Source organism: Chiloscyllium plagiosum, chromosome 4, assembly GCF_004010195.1.
Source record: "Chiloscyllium plagiosum isolate BGI_BamShark_2017 chromosome 4, ASM401019v2, whole genome shotgun sequence".
NCBI classification, from domain to species: domain Eukaryota; kingdom Metazoa; phylum Chordata; class Chondrichthyes; order Orectolobiformes; family Hemiscylliidae; genus Chiloscyllium; species Chiloscyllium plagiosum.
Genome location: NC_057713.1, coordinates 22349280 through 22374682, shown reverse-complemented (window position 1 = coordinate 22374682; position 25403 = coordinate 22349280). Strand labels below are relative to the sequence as shown.

Below are 25403 nucleotides of genomic sequence, written 5' to 3'. Positions count from 1 at the left end.
GCATCGGGAGCAACGGATACAATAAATTATATTGGTGGATGTGCAAGTAAAACTTTGATGGATGTGGAAGGCTCCTTTGGGGCCTTGGATGGTGGTGAGGGAGGAGGTGTGGGCACAGGTTTTGCAATTCCTGCGGTGGCAGGGGAAGGTGCCAGGAAGGGACGGTGGGTTGTTGGGGGGCGTGGACCTGACCAGGTAGTCCCAGAGGGAACGGTCTTTGTGGAAAGCGGAAATGGGTGGGGAGGGAAATACATCCCTGGTAGTGGGGTCCGTTTGGAGGTGGCGGACATGTCATCAGATGATGTGGTTTATGCGAAGGTTGGTAGGGTGGAAGGTGAGCACCAGGGGGGTTCTGTCCTTGTTACGGTTGGAGGGGTGGGGTTTGAGGGCGGAGGGGCGGGATGTGGATGAGATGCATTGGAGGGCATCTTCAAACACATGGGAGGGAAATTGCATGTGCATGAGATGCGTTGGAGGGCATCTTCAACCACATGGGAAGGGAAATTGCAGTCTCTAAAGAAGGAGGCCATCTGGTGTGTTCTGTGGTGGAACTGGTCCTCCTAGGAGCACATACGGTGGAGGCGGAGGAATTGGGAATACGGAATGGCATTTTTGCAGGAGGTAGGGTGGGAAGACGTGTAATCCAGGTAGCTGTGGGAGTTGGTGGTTTGTAAAAAATGTCAGTGTCAATTCGGTCGTCATTAATGGAGATGGAGAGGTCCAGGAAGGGGAAGGAGGTGTCAGAGATGGTCCAGGTGAATTTAAGGTCGGGGTGGAATGTGTTGCTGAAGTTGAGTCCAATATTGGTTTCATTTAACTGAGAAGAGAATAGAAAGTCCTCACTGAGGAGCCACAAACAATGGGAGAGATACTAAATGAATATTTTGCATCAGTATTTACTGTGGGAAAGGACATGGAAGATATAGACTGTAGGGAAATAGGTGGTGACATCTTGCAAAACGTCCAGATTACAGAGGAGGAAGTGCTGGATGTCTTGAAACGGTTAAAGGTGGATAAATCCCCAGGACCTGATCAGGTATACCCGAGAACTCTGTGAGAAGCTAGAGAAGTGATTGCTGGGCTTCTTGCTGAGATATTTGTATCTCAGTCACAGGTAGTTACAGGTGAGGTGCCGGAAGACTGGAGGTTTGCAAACGTGGTGCCACTGTTTAAGAAGAACGGTAAAGACAAGCCAGGAAACTATAGACCGGTGAGCCTGACCTCAGTGGTGGGCAGGTTGTTGGAGGGAATCCTGAGGTATAGGATGTACATGTATTTGGAAATGCAAGGACTGATTAGGGATAGTCAACATGGCTTTGTGCATGAGAAATCATGTCTCACAAACTTGATTGAGTTTTTTGAAGAAGTAACAAAGAAGTTTAATGAGAGCAGAGCAGTAGATGTGATCTCTATGGACTTCAGTAAGCGTTCAACAAGGTTCTCCATGGGAGACTGATTAGCAAGGTTAGATCTCATGGAATACAGGGAGAACTAGCCATTAGGATACAGAACTGGCTCAAAGGTAGAAGACAGAGGGTGGTGGTGGAGGGTTGTTTTTCAGACTGGAGGCCTGTGACCAGTGGAGTGCCACAAGGATCGGTGCTGGGTTCTCTACTTTTTGTCACTTACATAAATGATTTGGATGCGAACATAAGAGGCACAGTCAAAATTGGAGGTGTAGTGGACAGTGAAGAGGGTTGCCTCAGATTACAACAGGATCTTTATCAGATGGGCCAATGGGCTGAGAACTGGCAGATGGAGTTTAATTCAGATAAATGCGAGGTGCTGCATTTTGGGAAAGCAAATCTTAGCAGGACTTATACACTAAATGGTAAGGTCCTAGGGAGTGTTGCTGAACAAAGAGACCTTGGAGTGCAGGTTCATAGCTCCTTGAAAGTGGTATTTTCACACCTGGTCCTGAGAAGAGTAACTCTCTGAGCTCCCCACCACTTCCTCCTTCCCCCCCTCATTCTGCTGCTACACTTCTCCCAACTGTCTGAAAGTTGAAACTGGTCAGGAAAAACTACTTAAGGGCCATAGTTGGAGCAAGGGCAGTCAGGCCTAGGTCATGTCCATGCCACTGTAAAATTGCAGAGAGATCTGAATGGATGGGAAGGCTATCCAAAAAAGTTTTTGCTTCATTCTAACCACCACCACATGCAATCTTGCAGTGGGGTGGGAGAGTAAATTCAGCCCATGTAACTTTACAGCACAGAAAGATAAAAATCACACAACACAGAGGGTGGTACGTGTATGGAATGAGCTGCCAGAGGATGTGGTAGAGGCTGGTACAATTGCAACATTTAAGAGGCATTTGGATGAGTATGTGAATAGGAAGGGTTTGGAGGGATATGGGCTGGGTACTGGCAGGTGGGACTAGATTGGGTTGGGATATCTGGTCGGCATGGACAGGTTGAACTGAAGGGTCTGTTTCCATGCTGTGCATCTCTATTACTCTATGACTCAATCAAAAGATCTCAGTCAGATCTCAATTTATTTAGAAAACAAAATATCCAGGGGAGAAAAAACACAACATAGTAGCTGAGAGCAATACTCTGCAATTTCAAACAGACCCATAACAAATATAACATGCTGCACCTGTTGATTGCTTTCCTGAACTCTAATTGTCTGTTAAATGCTAGAGTATTATCAAGCACAACATATGCACACACAAATAATGTGAACAGTAGAGCTTCAGGACACATTTTACCAGCCACATTCTATCTTAATAAATTTGCAAGTGTTTTTCTGGAGCTGCTGCTTATCCTTCACTTTTCTTGCTTTTTGCTGCACAATGTTGTTTCCTTATGTTTACAATGAAAAAAAAAATAAACTTGACAAGTAACCACACTGTCCCAACTGTCTATTAGGAGCACATTTCTTACAAGACAGCAGATCCACCACCTGGTAATGAGAGTCGATCTACAAAACTCCAAGTGTGTCCTCCGCTAATGCTTTCAGTGGTCCCTGCATATATCAAGTCAACATCTGCAGCCCTCATTTTTCCCTGCATATTCCAAGTCAACAAAGAAATTTGACTTCTTTCAGTCAAACTTCACAAGTTGTGAAGTAACTTCAAAAGAAACTCAAACTCGAAAGTGGCAGAGTTGTGTGGGAATTTAAAGAACAATCACAACACAAATAATATTGATTCTTGTCCTCAGTGCTACTGAATTATGCAGCATGCATGACTCAATGCCTGAGAATTGTAATGCTTTCATTTTCTACAGACCACTGCTTCTTGTTAGTTTACTAACCAATCTGTATGTACATATTCTAATATGTATAGCAGTAAGCCATTTAACTCAACAAAGATAGTCCATCCATTATAACCAGCATTAAGTGAATAAAGACCATACAATATCGGAGCAGAATTAAGCCATTCATCTCATTGAGTCTGCTCTGCCATTCAAACATGGCTGATGTGTTTCTCAACCCCATTTCCCGCCTTCTCTCCATAACCCTTGACCCCCTTAACCCAATTTTTCATCTAATTCGAGAGTGAATAATAGGTGAATGATCCAATCTAGCTAGAATCTGCTGCACAAAGTCACATAGAATACAACCATAAGTTGACATTACCGTTCAGAAAAAGAATGAAAGATAATTAGGAAAACAAAAGGAAATACTGAGTGGAAAAGACCAAGTCATTTGTGAAACATCAGGGTTGTAGAACATGTAGTTGGAACAGAACAGATGGAACTTTATGGTACCTGGCAACGCATCATGTTGACAATGCCAATACATGCAAATACCATAAAATATTTGATATGGCAACACTTCTGTTTGATTTAGCTTCCTTTTCCCAAGGTTGCTGACTGATGTGGAGCAATGGTCCCACTGACAGCAATATTGGGGAATATGACTTTACTGGGGACTGTCAAGGTAAAATCTGGTTAGAGATAAAAATACTGCAGATGCTGGAATCCTAGGTAGACAATCAGGAGGCTGGAAGAACACAGCAAGCTAGGCAGCATCAGGAGGTACAGAAGTCAACGTTTCGGATGTAACCTTTCTTCAGGACGGGGGTGGGTGTAAGGGGAGTTGCAGATAAAGGTGGGAGGGTGACAGGGTAATGAATTGGGGATAGATGAAGATAGGTAGAGAGTACGACCTGATTGGTCAATGTGAGAAATGAATTCAGTAGGTAGCTGGGAGGAGTGAAAGGGAGGGGGAGGGGCTGGGAAGGGAGTTGGGGGATGGGGAGGGAAGTTATTTGAAATTGGAGAACTCCATGCTGAGTTCTCTGGGAGGTAGGCTACCTACGCAGAAAATGAAGTGCTGTTCCTCCAATTTGTGATTTGGTTCATTGTGGCAATGGAGGAGGCCAAGGATGGACATATCGGAAAAAGAGCAGGAAAGGGAATGAAAAAGGGCGGTGACTGGGACGTCTGGTCAGCCCCTGCGGATCCGGCTGAGATGCTTGGCGGAACATTCCTTAAGTTTATGTTCGATCTCCCAGATGTAGAGAAAACCACATCGGGAGCACCTGATGCAGTAAATTAGGTTGGAAGAGAGGCAGGTGATCCTCTGTCTCACCTGGAAGGGCTGTTTGGAGCCTGGGATGGAGATGAGGGTCGTGGCGTGTTGGCGGGTGTTGCATCTTTTCTGGTTGCAGGTGAAGATACTGGGGGGGTTAGGGGGTTGATGAGGTGCAAACTAAGGACAATGGAAGAGAACGGTCCTTGTGGAAGGTAGACAGCGGTGGGGAGGGGAAGATGTTCTTGTTGGTAGGGTCTAGTTGGAGTTGGCGAAAGTGTTTAAGGATGATACATTGGATGTGGAGACTGATGGGTTGGTAGGTGAGGACAAAGGGTCTCTGTCTTCATTGCATTTGGAGAAGGGGTGGGCTTTAGAGCAGTGGAACGGGGAATGGCAGTGGTACAGTGGAGGGCTGTCTACAGAGGAGGAAAAGCACATTGTTCAAAATGGATGGACATCTGGGATGCTTGGGAGGGGAATGTCTCCTTGCCTGAACAGATGCAGCAGAGGCGGAGGAATTAGGAGAATGGGATGGGGTTCTTGCAGGATACTGAGTGGACTACACCTCCTCCCACCCAGTCTCCTGCAAGGACTCTGTCCTGTTTTCCCAATTCCTCCACCTCCATCGCATTTGCTCAAACAAGGAGACATTCCACTCCCTAGCATCCCAGATGTCCACCTATTTCGAACAATGTGCTTTTTTACCCTTTGTCATCCAGATAGCCCTCCACTGCACCACTCTATTCCCTATTCCACTGCTCTAAAACCTACCACCTCCAAATGCAATAAAGACAGAATCCCCCTTGTCCTCACCTACCACATCTCCAGTCTCTGCATCCAACGCATCATCCTTAAACACTTCTGCCAACTCCAATCAGATCCCATTACCAAGAATATCTTCCCGTCCCCACCGCTCTCTGCTTTCTGCAAGAACCATTCCCTTCGACAGCCTTTGGTTTGCACCCTCTCCCCACCAACCCCCTTAAACCTCCAGGTACCTTCCCTTGCAACCAGAAAAGATATAAAACCTGCCGGCACATCAACCCCCTCACCTCCATTCAGGGTCCCAAACAGTCCGTCAGGGTTAGAGAGAGGTTTACTTGCACCTCTTTCAACCTAGTTTACTGCAGCAGGTGGTCCCAATGTGGTTTTCTCTGCATCAGGGAGACCAAACGTAAACTGAGGGAATAACTCACCGAGCAGCTCAGCTGGGCCCACAGGGGCTGACCAGACTTTCCAGTCACTGCCCATTTTCATTCCCCTTCCCACTCCTTTTTCTGACATGACCATCCTTGGCCTCCTCTATTGCCACAACAAACCAAACCATAAATTGGAGGAACAATACGTCATCTTCTGCCTGGGCACCCTACAACCTGGAGGACTCAACACGGAGCTCTCCAATTTCAAATAACCTCCGATCCCATCCCCATGAATCCCTTCCCAGCCCCTCTCCCTCCCTCCACTCCTCCCAGCCAACTACCGGATTCATTCCTCCCATTGACCAATCAGGTTGTACCCTCTACCTGTCTTCACCTATCCTCACTTCACCACCCTATCCCCGCCAGCCCCTTTATCTGCAGCCCCCCCCTCCACCCATCCCCAGTCCTGAAGAAGGGTGACACTCGAGATATTGACTTCTCCACCTCCTGATGCTGCGTGGCTTGCTGTGTTCTTCCAGCCTTCTGCTTGTCTGCAAAGGTAATATTGGCACTGTTCCGTCAGTCAGCATTATACATTTCTCCTGATAATTAGGAGGGACCTACAAAGAGCTAGCTGATCCAATATTGACCATTTTGCATCACTGTTCAAAGTCAAAAATACACCAATGACTTTAACATTTGGGTCTTATGAAAGTAGCCAATAGTCAGTGATCAAGGTCAGTTTGTCTCTTGTCCTGACCCAAGGCTTTGACTTATTCTAACTATCCCTCCTCTTCAACTATTGTTCAAGTGACTAGAGACCTTCTTGCGTTTGGCTTAGTGTCATATCACCTGCTATACCTAACATCTGCTCGATCAGAAAGCTCTGATAGAAATTCTTAGCAGTTTCTCAACTCTTAAGTAATAACATTAGAATACATGTTGTCGCGATTGAAAAGAGGTCACGTAGGTAGATCTCGGAATATAAGTTCCCTGACTGGGGCTGTTGACCTGGTCCAATCAAGGGATCCTGGCTGGCAGATATAAACCGGAGTATCAGGAGTTTTGCTCACTTTTTTATGAGCTGGCTCTGAGCTAGCTGGATCAGTGTCATGTACTGTGCACAAGTATGTAAGGATGACTTGGTGACTAGGTACCCACTTTTGAGGAGCTATTTCATGTTATTGTCCACATTAGGTCAACACACTTTGCACTTACTTGTAGTTTTCACATAGACTATCATCCCAAGACTCTTTACATGGTGTAAGCTAAGTAAAATTGTTCAAGCTGATTTATTTAATAACACTTTACATTCAATATATTCCACTTTCATTTTTCCACTGTCCATGGAAGTTGCTTAGTACTCAGGATGAACTGTAGGTTCCCATCTTCATGCCAGACTGTTCAACAAGCAGGGAAATTAAAATATATTCTAATTATTTATTCAAGACAATATTCTAGTCTTATATGAATTGTACCACATGCAATTCCATATAAGACTAGAATTTCCTTTTGCATTTTTTCTGTTTCATTTTCCAACTTGAATCTGAATTAATTATTTTTAGATGGAGGTGACTCTAAACCATTTCTTCTTCCTTTTCTTATTTTCCAGAGGACCATTTCTTCCTCTGCTTCCAAAAGCAGGAGCTACTTGCTGGGATGTGAGACCAGGGCTATGAAATTTCTTTTACTCTACCAATCACCTATTCAATTCTACATCGTGTGCATGTCAATTTTAACAGGCTATTCAATCACAGGAAACAAAATTGTCCTGACTGAAGTCCTCACATAAACATGCTCAGCAGTGGTCAATAGAATGATGGATCTGATTCACATTGAGTCTTCAGCACAGACACTGACCAGTTGGCTGATCAGTCTATTACAACTGATCTGCAGAGGAACCTTAACTATCCAGCATTCGATGATCCAAATATCAGATTATCCAGCAAGATCGCAAGGTACCGATGCTTGACTAAACAATGTATTCTGGCATTCAATTATCCGGAATTCAATTAACCAAATGAAATAGTCCCCACCCGTGTCCTTTGGATAACTGAGGTTCTTCTGTATTCCACATGAAATGCTGTCCAAGCTACTGCATCCAACCTTATCTGTGTATCCTATTGGTCTCTGCTCACACATATACTTATAATTTCCACTTAATTACATCCATGATATTTGCCTCAAATGCAGCAAGCTCCATAACATTTTCCCTGAATTTGCTCTTGAATTTATAGGTGATGTTTATGTATTTATAACATTAAATTGGATAACAACCATTGATACTTGACATGTCTACCCTCTACATTTAATTACCTTAAAATTGCTGAGCAGGTTCTCTTTTCCATCAAGATAAGAGAGCTACCTCTTTCAGCTTATCCCGATAGTTACATCCTCTCAGTTTTAGCATCAAGTTGCTTACTTTATCTAGTAAGACCCAAGAAAACCAATGATAATTTTAATACAGGCCAATAGAAGGCTATCAATGAGGTGGATGGCAAAGATTTTCTCATCTGTTATCACTATCATAGTCTGAAGCTCAATACTTAATTCAAATCCTCATTCAACCTCTTAAAAACAATAAAGAACATTATTCTATCTACTCTGGAAAAGGACTTAGTGGTTTCCTTGTGTCAAGTGATATTCTAGGCAAACAATACACATGTATGGTTTGTTTCCACAGCTGTTTTTTTGTTGGAACAGACTACTGGACTGTTACCAGAGGTTATAATTTGTGGGTCACCACAGCATCAAGCAATCTGACCAAGTAACTCTGCCATCCCTACTAGCTGCCATAGGTGTACTGCAAAGATTTAGAGATTCAATCAAACTCTTGGGCCCTGCTGTGAGTACATCTTCCAATGGTCATCCATTTCTGGAGTGGGATGTGAACATGACACTTCTGGCTCAGAGGCAGCAATGTTATTGACTGCATCACAGATTTTAACTCAGACTAATAAGGCATTCAAATTGAAAAATATTTGGAATTAAAGGTTTAGTGATGACCATGCAACCCCTTTATACACACATCTCCTATCAGATGTCTCAAACCTCTCCCCTTCTTCCTGGGAAAAAAAAGCCCGAATCACCTCCAACCACTACCACCCTCCTCTACCTGGCCGAGCTCACCCTCACTTTGAATAACTTCTCCTTCAACTTCTCTCACTACCTTCAGGTCAAAGGTGTGGCCATGGGCACCCACCTATTTATGGGGTACATAGAACATTCCTTGTTCCAGTCCTCAGCCTCTACCTCCAACTCTTTCTCCCTGCAACAATGAAATCATCTGGGCTGTTTCCCTCTTTCAACTAGAATTGTAAATTTTTTATCGATTTTGCTTCCAATTTCCATCCTGCTCTCACCTTCACCTGGTCTATTTTTGACTCCTCACTTCCTTTCCTTGTCATCCCTGTTTTCATTTCTGGGAATAGGCTGGCCTCCATTCTGATTATGCCATCTTCACTTTCCTATTCATCTTGCCTGTAGTCAGAATGGAGGGCAGAGGTTGAAATCTGAACACTGATAGGGTCCCTTTGGTTCTCATTTTCCACCCCACCAGTATCAATTCACAAAGGATCATTAGCTGCTACCTCTGGTGGAATGCCACATACTTTGCTCCACTCCCTTGTCAGCCTTTCACAGGGACCATTCCCTCTGGGATATCCTGGTCCACTCATCCTCCACTCCCAACATCATCCCACCACCCTGCCACCGCACTTTTGTTTGCAACTGTAAATTTACTCATTTTCTTCACTATCCAAGGACCCAGACATCTTCCAGGTGAGCAGTGATTGGACTCAATCTAGTTTACTGTATCTGCCCCTTACAAAATGTGGTTTTCTCTACATTGGAAAGATGATATGCAGACTGGGCAACAGCTTTGTGGAACATCTAAATTCTGTCCATAAAAATTACCCCAAGCATCTGATTGCCTGCCACCCAGTTCTCTGGCCAACATTTCTGTCTTGGGCTTGCAACAGTGCTCCAGTGATACTCAGCGCGAGCTGGAAGAATAGCATCTCATCTTTCACTCAAGGACCCTGCAGCCTTCAGGACTAAATATATTGAGTTCAATAATTTCAGTGCCTGAACACTTTCTTCCATGTCCTTTCCCCAGTGCAGCACTTTAGGTCTTATCATCATATGGGCTGCTTTCAGCAAAGTCAACCCATTTTGCCAACTCACCATTAGTAACTTTTTGTTCTCCCCAGCTCACCATTATCCATCCATTTGTCTGTCTAACCATCTTTCTCTCCCTCTGGGCTCTGTCTCCACATATCATTTAATCCTTTATTTCCCACCCACTCACTGTCTTCAGCATATATTGCAAACATTTCATAGTCACTAAAAAAGCATACTGGACCCGAAATGTTATCTCTGCTTTCTCTCCACAGATACTGCCAGACCTACTAAGTTTCTCCAGGAATTTCCCTTTTTATAACAGTCCAACTGCTGTTATTAGCTTTGCATATTTCACCACATATTGATACTGTAGCCTCCGCAAATTGCATGAATTGAAATGCACAAAATCTGTTGAAAATTACTTGCTTCCAGTGTCACTTGTCTCAAAATAATTCAAATTTGAAGAGTGTGGTGGATTTCACCTATACATTATCTCCAACCTCTCAAGAGTTCCACTGCACATGGAGACAGGCAAATACTACAGGAATTTTACACTGCGCAAGTATCAAAGTTGAACACTTTGATATCATTTCTGTAGAAAGGCAATATTCCTTTAAAAAAACATTCTATAAAATATCTCCTTTTCAAAACAATGCAAATTTTTCAATGGGAACTGAAATTTAAAAGTCGTAACTTATTATGAGCAATTTCCTAAAAGTTCACAAACACCTCAAGCAAATGTATCCAACAGGTCTACATGACCAAATTACATGAGTAAAACATGCAATTTAGATTGTGTTACATCCAGCTTTGTGAAAGGGCACCAAAACAATCTGCATCAGCTCACCACAGTAGTGAGAAGCTACAAAATATGCTTTAGCAGAGTTTATTACACCTCAAAAGTTACTCATGCCAATTTTGTTTGAATTGAGCTTTACTTCTGGTGGAGTAAGTGACATTGCAGCATGATATGATCAGTAATCTCACTTGTCGACTCCACTTTCGATTATTTCAAATTCAGAACTGGAGACAATTAAAATTGGACCCAGTGAATGTTTTCTGAATTATAATAAAGAAATTAATTGAAAGAAAAATTACCAAACCTATCCTAAATTCAGTACAGTTTTAAATTATCAACAATCTTCTGAGATAGTACTCAGTGACAGAGTGACAGCAAGAAAGATGTGACTATTGAAAACGCTGGATGTGTTAATGTGAAATACACTTCATTATTAATTAGATTCTATGAGATGTCCATTGGTGATTCTAATTCTGCAAATAAGTGGTGATTAGATAGCTCAAACTTTAGTGTATGTCATGATCTGAAATTCTCAATTGAGATAATACACGGCACATCCACAATACTTTATTCTGTGAAACAATCATCTGAAAATGAATTGAGTGACAATCATTATATATTTACCTGGGGGCACTATCTTCATTAAAAATGTGTTTGCAGACAATTTCCCTTTTCATAAAAAGAGGGGTCATCTCCAGTGTTATTATGCTATTCAGAAAATGCGCTGCTTTATTCAATTCATTGCATTGTCACAGAGTCATAAGAGATGTACAGCATGGAACCAGATCCTTTGGTCCAACCTGTCCATGCAGACCAGATATCCTAAATTAATCTAGTCCCATTTGTGAGCATTTTGCCCACATCCCTCCAAAGGCTTCCTGTTCACATACCCCCATCCAGATGCCTTTTCAATGTTGCAATTGTACTAGCATCCACGACTTCCTCTGACAGCTCATTCCATTCACAAACCACCCTCTGCATGAAAAAGTTGCTTTTTAGGTCCATTATAAATCTTATCCCACTCACCTTAAACCTATGCCCTCTAATTTTTGACTTCCCTATCTTGGACAACATCCTTGGCTATTTATTCTATCCATGCTCATCATGGTTTTATAAACTTTGTAAGGTCACCCCCTCAGCCTCCGACACTCCAGGGAAAATAGACCCAGTCTATTCAATTTCTTCTTATAGCTCAAACCCTCCAACCCTTGCAACATCCTTGTAAATATTTCCTGAAACCTTCTAACTTTCACAACATCTTTCCTATAGCACATTCTATATGTCTCGAAACAAACTTTTTATTCTGGTTATTTTCTTGATCCAACAGAACTGCTTCTGCAAGGTCATAGAGTCATAGAGTTGTACAGCATGGAAACAGACCCTTGGGTCCAACCCATCCAGGCTGACCAGATATCCCAACTTAATCTAGTCCCATTTGCCAGCATTTGGCACATATCCCTCTGAACCCTTCCTTTTCATGAATCCATCTAGATACCTTTTAACTGCTGTAATTGTACTGGCCTCCACCACTTCCTCTGACAGGTCATTCCATACATGTACCACCCTCTCCGTGAAAAAGTTGCCCCTTAGGTCTCTTTTATATCTTTCCTCTCTCACCCTAAACCTATGCCCTCTAGTTCTGGAATTTTCCACCCCTGGGAAAAGACTTTCTCTATTTATCCTATCCATGCCCCTCATGATTTTATAAACCTCTATAATGTCACCCCTCAGCCTCTGACCTTCCAGGGAAAATAGCCTCTCCATATAGCTCAAATCCTCCAACCCTGGCAACATCCTTGTAAATCTTTTCTGAACCCCTAAAAGTTTCACAACATCTTTCCAATAGAAAGGAGACCAGAATTGCACGCAATATTCCAGTAGTGGCCTAACCAATGTCCTGTACAGCCACAACATGACCTCCCAGCGTTTATACTCAATACTCTGAATATTAAAGGAAGAGTTCTTCATGATGAAAAGCTTATGCCTGAAATATCAATGTTCTTGCTCCTTAGATGCTGCGTGACCAGCTGTGCTTTTCCAGCACCACAATCTCGACTCAATTAAACATTTAACTAGTGTACAACACAAAACTGTTGATACAAAGTGAACAGTCTGATTCAAGGTGGCAGATGTTTGGGATAAGAAAATGTTTGATTCCTTTCCTGATTTCAGGGTTCAGAGACATCAGTGGAGTAATGTTAAAGAGCAATTTTTAAACTAACCAAACATTACCTGATCTTTGAATTGCTCTTGACCTTCCCTGTCCAAGGTTATGGGGCAGGGGTTTCCTTGCCTTGAGCAAACTTCTAAAAAAAACTATTAAGGACATTTTGGTGGCACAGGTGAAAAAGGCTTGTGTTACTATCCAGTACAGCATACATGGTCTTGATGTTAACTTTCATTCACCATACAGCAGCACCTCATGTCCACAGTCAATGTTCATTGGATGGAGCTCTACTCTGAATCTGGAAGCAGAGGAACAATGCATACATATGGCATTGGATCATCATGACACCTTTGTCCTTCCTCAATACATAATGATTGGCTCCTTCTGTGCATAAAGATGTAGCTGTCAGAGTTGTAAGGCAATAGCAGTAATAATGAGGTGCCACATACAGAGAGGGTCAATACTGTAGGATAATAAAGAAGGCAGTCTGCATGCCCATGTGTTGTATACAGCATGGACTTGTGACCTAGTTATTTGCCCACTATGGACCAATGATCAATGTCTGCTGCATTCCTCTCTCTCATGGGTCAAGTCACTGATCCTGCTAACTCGGAGAGTGGTCACAGCCATTTTCCTTCCCATTGTGTACATTGAGTTGGCACCACCCATCTCCTCGGATGCTGCCTGAACTGCTGTTCTTTTCCAGCACCACTCTAATCCAGAATCTGGTTTCCAGCATCTGCAGTCATTATTTTTACCACCCACCACAGTCAAACACTCCCAAACCTGCTGCTATGGGCCACACAAACTGACCTGGATTACATAAGTGCGTACCTCCTGACAGCAAACATGCCAGCTGCACACCTGACCTTGGCCAATTTCCTGAGCTGTATGGCATGGAAGGCTACCATTGACCTACAGTGCCACCCCACCTCACCAACTGATATCATGTTTCCATGGACTTTAGTGAGGATTGCTCTAAGATATTAAGACATCGACTACTTACTTGCTGCACATGCAACATGTTCGCTGCATAAACTGCTGGCACATTGTGCAGGTATGAGACTGATGTACTGCACTGCCATTTACAAAATGTACATTCCCTAGGCTGAAGACAGTGTGGCAGCAAGGCAAGCTGCCTGTTTTTATGACTGCGCTAATTCGCATGGCAAGGAAAGGAAGTCAATACTGACAGTATTCGCGTGGTCAGCGAACGAGTGAGCACTAAGTCAGGTAGCAAGCATTCCTGAGAAGCAGCTGAGTCCATTACACAAGCTGGGTACTTATCCCTGTAAGCAAGGTGGACCTGGGGCAGCCTATTGATTTGCTTCTGAAGCACATTCCCAGTGAATAATCAAAGTGTCAAAATGATTGTAATGGGGTTGGCTGATGCTAGATAAAGTTAAAAATTACACAACACCAGGTTATAGTCCAACAGATTTAATTGGAAGTACTAGCTTTTGGCGCACTGCTCCTTTATTATGTGGTTGTGCAGAATAAGACCATAAGACACAGAATTTAGAGCAAAAGTCTAGTGTGGTGCAACTGAAATGATATATAGAACAAACCTGGATTGTTGTTAATTCTTTCATCTTTTAGAATGGATTGCAGGTTTAAGTTCATTAATTTGTAAATTCCAGAATTTCTTTAAGTCACTTTCTCAAGATAACATAAGGTTTTATAACAAATGGTTACATCTCAGCTCAGGCAATGCATTAAAGGTGTAAGGTTAGACGCTGTCTCTATCCCAATCTTGAGTCAGACTGGTGCTATTTCCAAAGTGGAATTTACAAAATATTACATGTATTGACCGCCTGTATTGACTACTTACAGATTGTACATTTTTTGAGCAAAATAGAATGTATTTGCAAATATAATTCTGCAAAGTGTGCATGAGTGTGAGTGCACATGAGAGAGAGTGCGTTTGCAAGTGCAAAAACTTGGTAAAGTGTGTGTGCGTGTGTGATGGATTATATGCCTGTGAGGGGGTATGTATGGGCGGGATTGTGAGTAGTGTAAGTGTGTGTGTGTGAGAGAGAGCATGAGAGAGGGTCTGCGTGAGTGTCTGAGTATGTAAGAGTGTGTTTGCGTATGTGAGAAAGAGAGAGAGAGAGAGAGAGTGTATTGTGTAGTGGGGTCACCTATTCGCATTTCCCTGCACTTGGCCCATATTCCTCTAATTGTTTCCTATCCATGTATTTGTTATTACTCATTATTACACTGACTCTTGTTTTGTTTCTTTTTAATTCAGTCATGGGATGTGGCATTAATGACTGGGCAAGCATTTATTGTCCACCCCTAATTGTGCTGGAGAAGACAGCATTGAGCTGCCTTCTTGAACTGCTGCAGTCCTTGCATTGCAGGACACCCACATTGCTGTAAGAGTGGGAACTCCAGACTTTTGACCCAGATTGCTTCTATATGACCAGCCTCATCCTCTGATCTCCCAAGCCTTTTTGGCCAGTGTTCTCCAGGACTTGATGTCATGTTTCATCTTCACTGCTTCTCCTCCAAGGGAAACTCCAGGAACATTGGGTTTATGTGACCAATTGGAATTAAACAGAGGGCAGAACCCAAGCTCACCCCATAATATTCTTTGATTACACACTGGTGTTCTTCAACCATTTTCTAAGTACATCTTGGTTTTGCTCACCTTGATCTTGGATCTCCACTCAATATTCCTCAATCTTCCCTTGGTTGCTTTTGACCTTCAGTTGATCACCCTCAACCATCCCTCAGTTTTCCATACCTTTCCTCGGTTACCTTCAATCTGCCTGTAGTGGTCTTTGTCCTTTTCCCTCTTACAGCAAATTATCCAAGTGATGACAGCCCTTCCACCCCAAAGACAGGTTCTCCTGGAGCCATGACTGTTTTAGCTGGTTGTGAAAGTATTTCCTGCCTCTACTATAAGTCAAAATGGTAACATTTAATCATAAAATCTTGTGTTTTAATAAGTATTCATTGTATACAAAAGCAATTACAATTAGCTTCCTGTTATGTGAAGCCAGAACTGACATCCCGCTTACAGCCCATTACCAGGAGAATTCAGAGCTTCTATCCTGACATCAAGCACTTGAAACCACACTTCCCACCTTCTTCAATGCTCCTGCCAAACTCTTTCCCTAATTTCCTGGCCAGCATTAACCTCTGCCTAATCAACGCTTCCACAGATGCTACAAGACTGAATGAATACTTCCAATATTTTTCAGTCTTTGTTTCAGACATGTGTAGTATTTTGTTTTTGTATCTCCTCCCAAATATGTTACCAACCTCTTCACTGCTTACAATAAGTTTTACTCTTGTATCATCTGCAAATTTTAAAATTGCACTCTACAAGTTGAAATCCTCATTATAAATATAGAAATAAAAACAGACGTCTTAATATCGGAGGGACACTACTGAATGTTTTTCTCCACTCTGAAACCAAACCATTCACCTTCCTCATAACCAACATTAAAACTTCTCCATTTACTCCATGGGCTTCAATTTTATCCACACATTTTCAAAATGGTGCTCTGGAATCTGATATATCTGCCTTAAGGAATGGGTGAAGCTTTGTTTTAACATCACTTCCAAAATATTTCTAATAGCATAGCAATTGAACAGCATTACATGGTGCTTATGTCTCCCAGATGGCTCATTGACTCAGAGAGAGGAGAGCTACTCTGAGCCTTGATTTCCAAATCTCCTTCTGAAGTACTTTGGGACTTTAAAAATTACAGTATAAATAGTTATGAAGTTTTAATTGGACAAAAATTCAAAGATACCCAAGATCTTACTCTGCCTGTAAATGTACACTTTAACTTCAAAATGATAGTCATACTCTGAAGGGGTCAGTCTTAAACCCTTTCATGTGCATTTAATACAGTAAATCAGTTCGTAATCTGCTAATATTGTGTCTGCATATAGATGAGATTTCTTGTTTAAATGGGTTGAAACTCTAATCAAAATTTATTTGAATTAGAGATATCAACGACTTTCTAGCTAACATTTATAATTTAGCAGAGCAAATTATGACTAGGAATCCATTTTTTGACTAAATTCTAACTTATTAATTACCCACAGGAGATCATTGAGGCCTGCAATGAAATATTAAGTCTTTAGTTATTCCTTTTCTCCTTTCACAAAGGGGCCCCATTATATTTTAAACTGAAAGCATGTATTCAATTAAAAGAATGCACTTAGAAATCAAGCCGGGTCAACTGTGTTAAAGCAACCAAGCCACTTTAAAGGAATGGAAAATGAAAAAAAAATGTCATGCAGGTTTAGAAGTGACAAAAAAGCATTGTGAAACAGTTTCATAGTGAAAGCTTTGACAAACATACAGTCGGGTGCAGTAAGAGTTAGCATGAAACAAAGATTTTTCATTTCACCACTTACCTGTCTGAGATAGGGAGTATCCATAGCGATGGAAACCGTCAACATCTTGGTGTTTCCTGTAGTCTATTGACCTCAATGATTGGCTTCTGGAACTATAGTGTCCATGTGCTACAGCAAGGCAATGGCTTATGTAAATAACCTTTGCTTTAACTTTAAGAATATTCAGGATTACAATTTCACAATTAAATTATTTAAGGAAGGAGAATTGATGGATGAGAGCTTTTTTTTTTGTCCCCTACAATAAAAGACATAGTACTTTTCAAAAATTATCCTACCTCAAACAGATGAATCATCAAAAGTTAAATGAAAAACTGTTTTTTCTCATCTCAAATTTTAAAAAAAATCTTCACCACAGACAAGGGGATTTGGCTGTATAAAGGGATATTGACTGCTGAAGGCTTATTTATCTTGAAAAAGAAAAGTGCATTTCCATCCAGAAATGGTCACAACAACATAAAACCTAATTCTGGAATGAGCTTGTTTTAGATTGTGTTGGGGCCCATTTCATGCTTCCAGCGTCTGAAATCTTTTGCTTTTTCTAAAATTTGGGAATCAGTGTCACATTCAGGCCCAGTGCAAACTGCTGGCACATACAGTGGAAGATGATGTTTTCTACTAAGACAATATGCTAGCCATTTCACGGTCCAGATATATTCTCGATCAGGTAAGAAAATGTATCTTTCTTAGGTGATTTTGTTCCCTGTCTTTAGCTTCCAAAACCCTGTCTCTTCCTCTTGTAATAATTTCCCATTATTTTACCAATATTATTCTCTTCACATTCTTAGCTTACTTCTTCTGCTCTCATTGGAAACTGTCTACTCTATCTGAGACCAAACAGTTTTGAGGTAAAGAAATACTGCATGTTATCCTATGGTATTTTATTAATTTTTGGAATCTTGAAACAGAATATGTTATTCCCTTCTTCCGTTCTTTTTCTCAGATTTTAAATGTTGAGTTTGTTGTTATCTATTTGCAACCACTTGGTCTAGACTGTCCTTCTCTTTGCTTTTTTCATGTCCATGCTATGCTTCACAATGAGTCTGACCTCTCTGCTTTGGATTCTGAATTCAAACAAAAATGGATCATTACATAGCTGCAAGCCCTGATTTAATTTCTTTGAGCACAACACAACATAATCATGAGTTTAGAAGAATGAGGGGGTCATCTTATTGAAACATTCAATAATTTCACAGTGTAGATGTTAAGAAGATGTTTCTACCAGTAGGGAAATCTCAAATGGGGAGGGTGGGAGGGGGGGGGGGGGGGGGGGGCACAGTTACAGAATAAGGAAATGTTTATCAAAAACTGAGAAAGAAAGGCATTTCTTCTCACAGAATGTGGTGAATGTCTAGAATTCTCTACCCCAGAGACATGTGGAGGCTAGATCACTGAGACTGTTTAAAGAGGAGGTAGATAGATTGTCGAAAAATTGAGGAGTTGAGTGCAATGATGAACAGACACAAAGCAGGAATTGAGGTCAGAGACAGATCAGCCTTAATCTATAACATTGAGAGTCAGGTTTGAAGGGCGTAATGTCAGAATCAGAATATCCTTTATTGTCATGTGTACTCCATTGTAGAAGTACAGTGAAAAGCTTTTACAATGTCTTCTTCTTATGGCACCATCTTAGGTACAAGTATCTCGGTACACATCATGGATACAAAAGAGCAATAAAAAGTGGTTGCATTACTTTACAGAGTTTAAAAAGAAAGTTAGAAATAAGAAATCGTTAAAGGATTGACATTTGCAGTTCTTCTATTTTTCCATGATCTCCATTTTGTGAAAATCCTTGCCTCTCCCAATGATTCTTTTCTCCCTACTATGTTCAGGTTTTTGAAATTCAAGCTTGTTGTTACCTACATTATTACATATTTCTTCACTTCTGAAATAAAAAAAAAGCTTCTCTTTGAAACTTCTCTCTGAGTGTTTTCTTCGGAACAAAGGAGGCTGAATTGAGGTTACAAAATTATCAGTTGCCCAGATGGAATGGATTGGAAGGACCTAGATCATTTAGCGGAATGGTCAATATCTAGAGAGCATAGATTTAAAGTAATTGGTGAGAGAATTAGAGGAAAGTTTAGGAGAAATCTTTCACTCAAAGGAACATGAGATCTGGAAGCTTCCATCCTAAAGGCTCGGTTGAGTGGGAAAGTTTTATCATAAAAATGTTCTTGGAAATCAAAGTGCTCTGTTCTACATAGTTATGAATCAACAACTAGAAAGTCAGATTAGGTTGGACATTTCTTTTGTTGGCTATACCCACATGCTGGGCTTTATGCTCACATTCTGCTGTAAATGTTTATGGTATTCAACCCTGTTCGTAATGGAGTTATCCGTGAATACAACAATGTTCTGACTGAAACACTTTGGTGCAAAGCAAGCTTTTAAGTACAGAATGGGCTGTGTACCATCACATGAGCTCATAACTGCATAGGGTGCCAAATGTGAACATTTCCAATCCTGTACAATTAGATTTCAAAAGGAAATACCTTTGGCACCAATTGGAAGTAAATTGTCCATGCTTTTCAGAGAAACTATGAAGGGGGCTAGTGTCAAGGTGAAACACCACAGCAGGTGGAAAGACAGTAATGAACATTGGAATGGGAGTTGCTCATTCAAGACCTCAACACTGTTCTTCCTTTCAATGTGATCGTAGCACACCTGTGTTCTAACTCCACCCACTTGCTTAACTCCATTGTCACTTGAATTGTGCGAGGCGACATCCTATTAATCACACATGTAACATTATTAATTGGGGCAGCATTCTATTTCTAGTTATTGGCATGAAGAAATATTTCTCAACTTCTCTCCTGGGTGGACTGGCTCTGATTTTAAGGTGATGTCCTTACCCTCATTTATCTATTGATTCCTATCAGTGAACCAAGCTAATCAAAACACCCCAATCTACATTTCAGAGGATACAAACTGGTTTATTCTGACTTAGTTTGCAATCTCTCCACATAATCCACATTCTGGTAAACCTGCACTGTGACTCTATCCAAATCACTATGACCATGCTGAAGTATTGTGCCCAGAATGTACATTATTTTGCAGATTTGATTCAACCAAGGCCTGGGTATAGCTGAGGTAAAAATGGTGTCCCTTTATATTCTAGCCCTCAAGTTATAAATGGTGACATTCCATCTGACATTTGGATGTTTTAGACTTGAACATAATGTTTTAGTGGTCTCTAGAAATTGAAAATCTTATTTTAAAATTCAAAATGAATCACCTCACAATTAATTGCATTAATATCCATCTACTATGATTATGCCCAACTAGTTACTCCAGCAATGGGTCAGATATTACACATTTCAGCTGGGTGGGTTTATCCCCATATCCTCCCAAACTCATTTTCACAGTTCAGAGAGTGGGCAGTCACCTAAGTTGGCCCACGGACCATCATAGTTAAGTGTCAATTTACCTTATTTAAAGGTTTGTTTGACTGGATGAATGCAGCTCCAGCAATATTTAAGAAACTCAATAGAAGATGTGAATGGCAGCATCCATAACATTGCAGCTGTAGGATGTAGATGCAATTTAGCAGCATCAGTCCCATTGAGGTAAACATGCTGGTAAACAAGAGACTTAAAAAAAAACAGATACCGCTGATTATTGATGGCAGCGAACCCCAAAGACAGCTTGTGCCAACATTCAATCCTGAAGAACACTTCAAATAGGTCTAATAACAGAAATGTGAGAACAGAAGAAATATGCACAGTAATTCAGACTGAAAGGGCAAGAATTTGAAAAATAAATTGTAGTTTAGATTGGACATTGCCACAAGATAAATTCATATAATTTATGAGTGGAAAACTGGGGAATTGTGTCTCTCGTCATTTAAAGCAGATAACCATTCAGCAATTTAAAGAAGCGACTAATTTCTACAATAACACAGAAATGTTTCAGAGACCTTATTATATCTTGGAAATGTGGGAAATCTTCTATTAAAGCTGTGAAGCTACAAAAACCCTCTAAAACAGCAGCAAAGCATGAGAAGACTTTCATTATTCCAAAATAAAGAGTTTTTTTTTTAAAAAGAAAATTATCTGCTGAACCACAATAGGAGGTTTGGGCATCAGAACTAGAATGCCAGGATGAATTGATTTCAGAGATGGGCCAGATAGAACAGAAAATTGGACATCCTGCAAGAAGACAATGGTTACATGGCTCCTTCAGCTCTTGGCAGAATGTAAACTGAGGTCAATTGTGTTGAAATAAGAAGTTTGTTTCGTACCCATATCTAATATGGAAAGCTGTGATGATATTGATTCAGTGGAAATATTTTCTACTCCTATCAACATTGGAGAGCATTCAGATTCCAAGCGTCAACAAACTTCAAAATGAACAACAAAGAGGCAGCATCTAAACAGCATGCTCCACTCAAGACAACGGAAGTATTTGCAACTGAACCGAGTTAGATTTTAAATCAGCACAGTGGGCAATTAGCTATGTCAAATCCAAGTCAGACATGAGATTTGAAGTGACTTGGATAGGTCAAATCCAAGTAGAATATTTGACATTCTTAGCTTTCATGGAATAATCCTCAACAATAATCACAGACACTGCATCCAGACAAAAGAAATTTTCAGTTTATAAACTGAGGAAGTAAACAAATTGTTTTTCCTAGCTCTCCAATCACTGAGAGCAAATTTAAAAAGTCAAAACTAATGAATAAATTGAACTAAAATGTCTACCGACTTTAGCATAGATGTATTGAAACGTGGAGAACAAAGATCCACCAATATAGGTTAGAAATACAATTCCATGGAAGACATCACCAAGAAGAGACAAGCAATATCTAAAGATTCAAGATACTGCAACAATAAAAAAAAAACTGCCTGCTCCAGCAGGGATAATGTATTTGCAAAAGAAGTAGCAGAAATGAAAGCTTATCCAGTTCAGCAGAGAACCTCAGAATATCAAAGAGAGTGAAACAAATTACCTTCCACAATAATGTTTTCCTTTCTTCCAAGTCTGAAGAGAGTATGCTTGAAGATAAAAATAAAACCTCCAATCACCTGAATTTGTAAAGTCAAAGAATGGGGACAGATGAGGTTGTCAGAGATATAAAAGTTTAACAATAACAATGGTCAGAAAAAAGGCCTGCAGGGGATGGGTCCAGGAAGGTTATGTTTGTTAAGCATGATAAGCAGCACCCAATATGATGCTATCAAGTGAGGAGGTGGGAGAGTAAAGTAGGCTCTTGTCAGGACTAATCCAAGGTAAGGTCATCCCAGCAGCCTTTGTGTTAATCGAGAGCTGATTTTTATAATCTTTAACATTTGTAGAGGTGCAGTAAAATTCATCTTTTTTTCTTTGCTAGACTCTTTCCATTCTCATAGAGGGTGGCTATGTTTGCACTTAAGTCTTTCTAATTAGAATCAAAACCCAATATACCTACTGTATTTTCTACTACTTAACTAAACTAAACAGGTCAATAACTTTCCTTCAATTCCATATGTTTGAAGTTCAGCTAATACTCTCTTTCCTAGAACTTTACTAATGTATTTTGAAAGCTTATATACAGTATATTTGTAAGGCATTTCCTACCTCAGATACTTTCTCAAAGCATTCCTTTGACATAAACTCCCCTTTACAAATCCATATTACTTCTTTCTAATCATCTCAAATTTCTCCGCCCTTAATTATACATTCTAATAACTTCCCCACAACAAATTACAGACTATTAGGTGTGCAATTGCCCAATTTTTCTGCCTCTCAATTTTCTTCATTGAATCATATTTGTAATGTCCCACTCTAAAGGGACAATTCCTGATCCAAGAAGCTTTTGAAGTTGACAGCTGAAGTATCAATAATTTCCTTATGAATTTCTTTTAAAACTCTAGGAGAGAAACTACCAATCTTGACTGCTTTTTTCACTGTTTCCGTGAACCCACTTTTCAGGGTTCGGTTCCTCAAGTAATGAATAGTTTCTGTGGAATGTCAGCTATTTAGTTTCTCAGAAGTAACAAGTGATATGAAGCTAAAACCCAACAGGTCTGTCCCATTGTTAATTTAACTTAAAATATGACCCCAATATTCATTTAAAGAGTTTTGGTTATATTCTACTAGCTTTCTTTCCTGCTATAATATTATAAAAACCTTTAATCTTGATATCACTCTAAATATATTTTTGTTTTTTTGTGGTTCTTACTTTTTCTTCTTCCATTTCTCTTTCACAAAAGTGAGACATGTTACTGAAGTTATTCATGATGTACTCATCATGATAATAATGCAGAATTGCCAGACTTCAAGTGGTTACAGCAATTTATCCGATAATGAAAGTGTTTCCAAGTGATTTTGATTGACGGAGGCATTGTGACGGAGAAAGTAGAGGGCAGCATAGGCTCCATTCATCTCTGGGTATTTCAAAAAGGTGCAAGGTTTGAACATATTCTTTTGTTCGCAAAGAATAGGTTTTGCATATTGAATTGCATTGTAAAATGTATTTTGCTTTTAGTAAGCAATAAAAAGCCATGTTACAACTTGACTGATTATTTTGAACTGATTTTAGCATTGTTGTGAGCACATTCAGGGGTTTTCGGTAAGTGCTGCTCAATTGCAGAAACATTTCTAACAGTAGACATTTTATTTTGGCTATTTCAAATACAGGCTGTTTGAGTATGATCTGTATATTGCCTGTTTCAAACAACAAGGTCAACACTTTTTGATTTGATCAGCAAACCTTTGGAACACATGGCCAATATGCTTGGCAATGTATCAGCACTGAAAATCATGCATGATATTGCCAAATGTGTGATAAGTACTGCTAGATGTGATTCCATAATTGAACAACATGTGCAAAACAATCCCAAGTGTGCTAATATTTTCACCAATTATCACTTTTAGGTAAATAATATAAACATATAAATGTCTCATTTATGCTTGTTACATGAAATATACATTCATAAATAATGGCTCAATCTTTGCAATTAAGAGGAATAAATTTAAGTCTTGCTCTATTTTTGAATTATCAAATGTCTTGGGGAGCCCAAAGTTTCACATTGCATTCACGTCAGCCAATCAGAATGGGCTTTCCAACCAACTGGCCCCTTTTCTGCCTTAGGCATGCATTGGTGTGATAATTTGTTATTTAGCATTCTTACATTTGTCTTGATGGGTGCATGATGCAAAGTATCGACAAATGGTTTCCTTTTTCAGAAATATTCACCTTCAGTTTCCCTTCCTTTAATATCAGTCCCAGTTTTCCAGATTGCCATTATTCTTTACACTTTTGATTTCCTGTGCTTTCATTTGGTTGTATGTTATTGCTTATCTCTTTTGCCTGTCAGCGTGCACAAGCTTATTACTTAGAGGAAAGAGTGTGACTATTCAGGCAAGGCTGACAACCAATACATTTAGCCTATTAGAATGATTCCTGAACATTAATGCCTGCATTCAATTAAGGAAAACAATACCATAGGCATACATTTACCATATGATATTGGTATAGGCCAATGACTTTTTAGAAAGGTAAGAATATAATATTTATTCATTATTGCAAACAGACTAAAGATTTTTAGTTTAATAAAAATGAAGTAAGACATAAAGTTATTTTAAATATTAGAATTACTTTTATTTCTAATAGCTGTCTGAGAAAATTTGTTTAATTAATGACATATTAATGGTGTTGCAATCACACTTCGTGTGGAAGTGCCTGGAGTAAAAGGAAAACTGAGTTCTAAAGACCGTGTTGTAATTTACTTCAGCTTAAAAGAAAAAAGAATACAAAGTTCTCATAAACTAAAATAATTATTTAAATTGTGTTCACATTTGAAAGTGTCTCTGCCAAGAGTTGGAGGAAGTGTAAACCAGTTGCCAAATTCCCATAATAGTCTTAGGGAGTCACTTGACGATTCAGCACCCAATTCTCCCTTTCATTGCACATTGTTATTTGGATTTAGAAGAAAAGAATTTGTAATTGCTACTTGCACAAATTTGAATGTGGCCCTGATTCACAATTTGCTCTTCCCTCAACGCTAGTCAGCAAACATTTAAAATCATGAGTTTGTGGGGCCAATAAGATTTGGGTAGCAATGGCTAGACTAAATGGTTGGATCAAGTCAATTTCCCCTGTAAACAAGCTGTTAGGTCTATACATAGATCAAGAGGGCATGAACAACTCTTGACTTTAACAGCAGCTCATTCAAATAAATGTCAGAGGAGTCAACAGAGCCATGGACATTATTTTGAACTATTAATAGAATGGGGAAATGACAGCTTGATGCATTTATTGAGCTGGAAGGATGAAGGAGGCCATTGTACACATTCTTTCTTAAATTTAAAAAATGCTGTAGATCAGATTGTAGAA

The 25403-nt window shown here is 40.1% G+C and overlaps 1 protein-coding gene across 9 annotated transcripts in view; it reads right to left on the bottom strand.

The window, feature by feature from the left end:
* Positions 1 to 25403, bottom strand: part of adgrb1a (adhesion G protein-coupled receptor B1a) — a 585075-nt gene that overhangs the window by 367352 nt on the left and 192320 nt on the right. For 8 of the 9 annotated variants that reach the window (XM_043687845.1, XM_043687847.1, XM_043687850.1 and 5 more), the window contains exon 4: positions 17090 to 17197. The exons of the other annotated variant lie outside the window; for it this stretch is intronic. In XM_043687845.1, the coding sequence (XP_043543780.1) occupies positions 17090 to 17197 (108 nt within the window). The remainder of the gene's footprint in view (positions 1 to 17089; positions 17198 to 25403) is intronic. 9 annotated transcript variants of the gene reach the window in all.